At 35.3% G+C, this 7460-nt stretch overlaps 1 protein-coding gene across 1 annotated transcript in view; it reads right to left on the bottom strand.

Annotated features, from left to right (window-relative positions):
- The window catches only part of dok1b (docking protein 1b), a 28645-nt gene that overhangs the window by 4269 nt on the left and 16916 nt on the right, over positions 1-7460 (bottom strand). Inside the window, exon 4 of the mRNA XM_016529808.1 lies at positions 4463-4635. Coding sequence (XP_016385294.1) covers positions 4463-4635 — 173 coding nt within the window. The remainder of the gene's footprint in view (positions 1-4462; positions 4636-7460) is intronic.

The raw sequence follows: 7460 nt of genomic DNA, 5'->3' as shown, positions 1-7460 counted from the left end.
AATCCCGAGCGTCTTTTATGCTCACCTTGTGCCTTCGGGCAGTCCTTATATCGAGTCCTGATACGTGAGTTTGAACGAGAATGCACGCGTTGGCGGTAATGCATAGACGGACATTATGTGAAAAGGTGGACAGTGCCAAAATAAAGGTGCCTATTTATACTACAGATATCGATATTTTACGTGTGGCATCGATCCATGATCCATATCGATGAATCGTTACACCACTAATAAAAATGTATACAAGACTTGTCATATTTCACAGTATATATTTTTTAATCAAATAAATGCAGCCTTTTTGAGCACAAGAGACTATATTTCAAAAACATTTTATAAAAACTTACACCCAAACTTTTGAATGGTAGTGCATTTAAAGACGTTTTGTAATGTATATTCAATGATTTCTTATTCTTTATGCTAATATACTTTATTTTATCTTCATTTGTCTGTATTATCACGAATAGCAGTATTTCTGGTTAGTTTTGATTAGTTTTTAATTGATTCATAGTAGGGCTGATCGATTAATTGCATTTGCGATAATATCGCGATATGAAAAAACACGATTTTTCAATCGCAGAGACTGCGATTACACTCGGTCACGTGACACGCGAGAGTAAAGAGGTGTGTTCGTCTTGAAGATCAGATCGGTGTATGACATCAAAGTACGGCGAGCGAGAGAAAGCATAAGGAGACGTCCGCGCTCTCTTATAGCTCTCGCAGTACTTTGATGACACACCCATCGGTCTAAGCAGCGCTGCTTTAAGTCGAGCGCGGGCCATCAGCAGAAAAAGAAAATAAATAAAACAGTAAACAGCCAAGGGACGTAACTTAGAATGGGAGATGGATTGGTTTGTGAAAGCGAAGAGAAAAGCCATAGATGAAGTGGCACAGACCCAGGCAGGTGCTGGTCATTCAAAAGCTAAATGCAGAAAATATGACGAGGCATATCTTGCTCTCGGCTTCACTCACTGTGTCTATACAGGACGCTACAGTTGTCACGTCGCGCCGCAACAGCTCTACACTGAACGCGACAAAGCGACCGTTGCAAATCATTTTAACTTTGTGTCAGAACGTCATAAATAGAACAAGGCATCAGTTTACAGTTTCTACTGTATTTTGCCGCTCGCGGCCGGTGTAGACACGGTGTTTAATGTCGTTGGTGAGGAGGAAAGCCTGTGTGTGTCCTATGCCTTAGCGGACAGCATGAAACCCACAAAAAATAAATAAATAACAGAAAGAGAATAACAATAATAACAACAGTTTTTCTCTCTATGCTATTTTTCAATGTTTCAAGTGATGCAGGTGTTTTTTTCCCTGTAGGTTTTTTAAATTAAAAAAGCATAAATTTTTCATAATGTTTAGTGAAATTTTTTTATAGGTTTAAACAGGGGGGGGCACACCAAAAAGTTTGAGAACCACTAGTCTAAAGTTAACAGACACTGTTTAAAAAGTGCAGTCCACATGTTTACATATGTTTATTACAGTGACTTTGAATTACCTAAAGTAGTGTGGTAAAGCAACAGATTTGTTTTTATATTTCTGCAATCTACTTTAGTTTGTGTGATCTGTTACTGACTTTCATATTAATGTTTACACCAGGCTTATTTGTCAGTGCTTTATGTTGTCATAATTATTACATACTTACAAGGTTGGAAGTTCAACAAATCAGTCAATATACTACTGTGATTGTAGTTGTTAAATAAAAATGTCATTCATATCAATTCATGCATCACCTAATTGCATCGTAACATATAGGCCTGGCCTACAGAAAAGAACATTTATGTTTAATCTATAGTGTGTTGGTCATACTATACAATGATTTATAGCTCATAAAGACCTTTAAAAAATAATTGCATATTAAATCGCAATCGCAATATTGGTAAAAAAAAATCGCAATTAGATTATTTTCCAAAATCGTTCAGCCCTAATAGTCTGCTATTCAATTTTTTTATTTTTGGAGCCTTTGTGTGCTGACATTTTTTCTATTTTCCTTAAGGAGAACAAAACAATCCAACTCTTCTGATTTAGCTTTCAGTATCTATACAAAGTCTAATCGATTTGTAACATATTCTACACCAAAGATCGATGAACCAATAGGCTACTAAAATTCTGGCCGATTCTAAAGAGCCGATAATTATTTTCATGTTATGGGAAAAAGGAAATGGCCATACCTAAAGTCAATAATATTTTAAATAAATAAAAATTAAAACACAAAATATATCAAAACTCAATAGATATTCATTTTGAGATTTGTTTAACATCACATATAACTATGTTATTATTTTATTAGCCTTTTTATTACTTAACATTGAGTGTTGACAGCAAAGGGAATCTAAATGTAAAAAATGGGAAATGGTTATGCACAATTAAATATTCAATATCAAGTCTATATAAAAATACAATGTTAGTAAATATATATATCCAACATTGACAATACGGATAAAAATAATCTCATGTTGGCTGATAATCAATATAGTAAAATATATTATAATCCAACTCTCTATTGACAAACAAAGAAGAGACTCTTTGTATTTCTCCTTGTGGAAAAACAAGAGCACTGGCAAATCAGAATCTGTATTTGGATAGGTGTATTTATGCACACATCTGACAACGAGAGCACTCCATGTACCCGGCAGAACTGGTGGAAAGAGTTCACGATATGTGTGTGTGTGTGTGTGTGTGTGTGTGTATGTGTGTGTGTGTGTTTAACAGAGAGTGTTTAGTGCAGTCCACATGTTTACATATGTTTATTACATTGACTTTGAATTACCTAAAGTAGTGTGGTAAAGCAACAGATTTGTTTTTATATTTCTGCAATCTACTTTAGTTTGTGTCATTTGTTACTGACTTTCATATTCATGTTTACATCAGGCTTATTTGTCAGTGCTTTATGTTGTCATAATTATTACATGCTTACAAGGTTGGAAGTTCAACAAATCAGTCAATATACTGTGATTGTAGTTGTTCAATAAAAATGTCATTCATATCAATTCATGCATCACCTAATTTCATTGTAACATATAGGCCTGGCCTACAGAAAAGAACATTTATGTTTAATCTATCTAATAGTGTGTTGGTCATACTATACAATGATTTATAGCTTGTCTTTGTTGAATAATACAGAACATAAAGAGCTTTAAAAAATACTTGCATATTAAATCGCAATCGCAATATTGGTAAAAAAAAATCGCAATTAGATTATTTTCCAAAATCGTTCAGCCCTAATGAGCACGGAAAAATACGCACCGCATACGCACTGCAAACAAAGTAATGTGAACCTGGCCTTATGTGTGTGCGCTGCGAGTGTGCATGAGTGCACGGTCTCCAGCAGAGCGCTGAATACACTACTTAATGATTATTAAGCAAGAATTAAACAGAAATGCGACTGATAAACTTTAGTGACGATGCGACACTGCCTCGATTGTGCAAGTGACAATTCCTCTGTCAACTGTGCAGCGTGCAGCTCGCTTATAGTGCAGACGCGATGTGATTTGAAGCCATTTGCACATTTTGAGAGAGAGCGCTCACGGTGATTCACTCACACTGTTTGTGAAATTATGTCTCACAGAAAGTTTTCAAATTACTTTATAAGTTATTTAATGAAGAAATATGAATTGCACCTCACCTTCAGCATTATAATTATTTTACCCGCGCTGGACAGAGAGTGTGCCGGTGTCGCTGCATGTCATGCCAAACCTGACGGCAGGCGCATCATCAGCTTGAGATCGTTTTTTTTTTTTTAGATCAGCCTTTATAGAGACCGCCGATCAAACATACCAAAGCGATTATCGGCCGATAGTGATCGGTAGCCGATCAATCGGAGCACCCCTAGCCATTATGCTAGTAATATGCATGCTAATAAGCAACTAGTTAATAGTGAAAATTGGTCCCTCAACTTAAGTGTTACAGTCTTTTCAAACCATCATGACCTGCATTCAGTAGTCATTCACCGCATTAGCTCTGCCTTCCACCCACTCATAAAGGAGAGAGGAAGGCCAGCTTCCTGTACCAAGGCAGTTTCTATAGTAATGACAGGAAGCAGAGTTGGAAACAACAGTGGCTTAAGTTCCTGCTTTATATGTCAACTGTAGTATGAGGCCAGCTGTCTGCAACTCTGTTGGGTTAATGCAAACAGCCGTTAGATTAATTTAGACACACTGTAAGCAGTCTACATTATAAGGAATGAGATTGCGAGCTACGTATTTACAAAGTCAAGGCTAAGACTGAATGCAGTCAGTGTTGAAGGTCATCCATCACCTGTTACCATCCCACAGAAGAGATTCAGTGTCATGCAATTGATCATTGTTAACAATTCACATTGATTTTTATTGGTTACCATCCCACAGAAGAGATTCAGTGTCATGCAACTGATCATTGTTAACAATTCACATTGATTTTTATTGGTTTGAAACCTCAGTGTGCTTTAATTGAGGACATTTCAAAATCAGAAGTGACTAAAACTCACCCTGTCTCTTCCATAGCGCCGGAGAAGCTTGTAGGGCCATACGAGTAAATGCTTTTTAGTCTTGGGGTCCTTCAGGATAAGGTTGTCCACATTAGCCCTAAGCCAGTAATTACCAGAGAGACCACAGCGCTCTGATGCTTCTGTCCTCTGGACACTCACCCAAAACTCATTAACTGCAAAACAGAACAGATTCAAGTTAAAGTGTGTTTATGAAATTCCTTGTTCTGAATTTGGTTCAAGTTTACAGTAATACCACAGGTCAGGTATAATTTGTATGTCACTTAATGACAAAAAGAAAAAACCATGATAAAGAAAAGGAAATCTCTTTATAAAATCAACTCTACAGCTGCAGTCCGCAAGTCTTGCCTCTTTGTCGTCATCTCTATTTGAAACCTCCAATTGCAGTTATTTGCGGAATTATCATCTTTACGTGGGTTGTGCATCAGCACGGATCCTCAGCGTGGATGAATCTAATGTTTTGAGGAGTATGTGTGGCTGTCAGTCACCTCACCAGTTTGGATATTCACTGTACTTCGGAATCACAGATTCTAGGTCTTGGAAGTATGATCCAAATAAGAATTTTCACCAGAAATGTCATCTGAACAAGCAAGTAACATGTCTGCCACTTTTGTTCTGACCAACTGATGTTCTGGTGATTAAATCTAACAATCGCTTAGCTCATATCACATCAAACCATGCAAATGATTATTATTGTTATACTTTGTTCTCAAAATGTTAATGTTAACAACATCAGCATTGCATGACCACGTGTATTTAGTGTTACCTGTAGACTACTGGTGAATTGTCACAGATGATTGTTGCATGGAACTTTCTGGATTACAATTCACCATCAAAATGATACATTTTATTATTCCAGCTGCTGTGAGAAAAGACTTATTAATGATCAGCCACCTGCAGCATCCTCATGTGCGATATAGTCTACTAGCCGGGACTCTTTCTTTATGTTTACAGACGAGACGTATTGACGTAAAGACAAACGGCGTCCTGTATTTGTATTGTACTTGTATTTCCAGCAAAAACCTACCATTACCACTCAAATTAGAAAACATTACAAGCTTACCATTGTGAATTCGGCTAAGGTAAGGAGATAGTTTTAAACTGGCTAGTTATGTACGTGACAAAAAAAATATTTTGGTTCATTTTTAACCAAAAAAAAGTTATGGACTGCAGCTTTAAAATACACATCAAGTTCTTAAAAAATGAACAGGTCAAGGGAGCTTTGTCATGTCGCTATATGTAGAAACATACAATGGAACCAAATGTTGTGCCTTGCAGGACTACGGTACAGTACATACAGTATTTAAAAATAAATGTAAATTAAAAAAATAAACCATAAAAGTACAAATAAATAAACAAGTATAAACATACACATGGCTAACCTACTAAAAGAAGTAATCTAACTATACATATTCTTGACATAAATACTTTATATGCACTTTGGGTTTCTCATGTAAAGTGGTACAAAGAACAGACTAAATTTAATCATTCTTAAAATGTGATGAGGTGTATCCATTAAGTAAAAAGCAAATAAATTTTTTTCTTAGATCTTCAATCCATGTGAGTGTACACATTCTAATCATTATTTTAAAAATAATAACTTTACTCAAATTAATTTTTCAAGGTAAAAAGTATTTTTTTTAAATCATGGTTACACTTTTGGGGTGTTGCATCACATCTGAACTAATTTTATGGTTTTATTAAAAGGTCAAATCTGATATTTCCAGAGACTTATTGACCTTGACACAGTCCTGAGGGTCTGCAGTCCTCTCTACGATATCATTTACATGTTTTATGTTTGTTTCTGCATGTTGATTGCCCCACATGACTTTGTATTTGGTGTATAATTCTAAAGAGTTATATTAACCCTCATGTGGTGTTCGGGTCCTTTTTGCTCTGAAAATTTTTTATTTTTCCCGAAAATACTAGTTAATGTTATCGCATTGGACTGAAATTTTGTGACTTTGTTCACAAAGGGTATAACTACTTCTACGTTGACAAAAAGATTGAATCCAATCTTTGGTGATAATATAGCATAATGAGTGATTTATAAGCAATTTTTGAGGCCGGGTCCTTTTTGCTCTGTAACCTCGTTAGTGTGAAAGGGTTCTGAACACAACACAAGGGTTAATAAAGATGAAAGAAACAATGCCAAACTATTGTAAAAAGCCTATTCTTTTATTATTTTAATGAGGTTTTTCTGTAATCATTAAGTAGTGTATTCAAGTCATTATGTCACTGCCATTTATAGATACCAATAGGTTTATCAGCAGTGTTGGGAGTAACGCATTACAAAAGTAATAATATTACAGTAGTATATTACTTTTTGCTGTAACGCAGTAATATAACGCATTACTAATACAATTTGGGTAATATTATTACTCGTTACAATCTCAGTAACGCAAGTTACAACAACATATTTTAACTCAAAATTAAGTGGTGAATTTACCAACACAGCAAAACAGCACCAGAGAAAAAATTCCGCGGGTAAAATAGTTCGTCTATTTCCTGTTGCTGTAAATAGTGTGGATATTTTGGTGAAAGTAACTCAAAATTAACTCAAAAGTAGTGTAACGCATTACAATTCAGAGACAGTAATATTGTAACGTAACTAATTACTTTCAAAAGACAGTAACTAGTAATATATAATGTATTACATTTTGGAAGTAACTTGCCCAACTCTGTTTATCAGTAACTGAAATAGAGTCAATATATATGCAGATATATTTTTCCCCCAGGTAAGTATTACTTCAAGTAAGTCAAACTCTGCATTTGTATACCGCTTTTCACAATACACATAATTTCAAAGCAGCTTATAAAGTTTCATCATTTTAAAGGGGTCATATGATGCGATTTCCTTTCTCTTTGGAGTGTTACAAGCTCTTGGTGCATAAAGAAGATCTGTAAAGTTGCAAAGACTAAAGTCTCAAATCCAAAGAGATATTCTTTATAAAAGTTAAGACTCTGCCACGCCCCCCTA

The sequence above is a fragment of the Sinocyclocheilus rhinocerous genome, unplaced genomic scaffold (genome assembly GCF_001515625.1).
Source record: "Sinocyclocheilus rhinocerous isolate Xijiao unplaced genomic scaffold, SAMN03320098_v1.1 scaffold1382, whole genome shotgun sequence".
Lineage (NCBI taxonomy): Eukaryota > Metazoa > Chordata > Actinopteri > Cypriniformes > Cyprinidae > Sinocyclocheilus > Sinocyclocheilus rhinocerous.
This window is presented reverse-complemented; position numbering and strand designations above follow the sequence as displayed.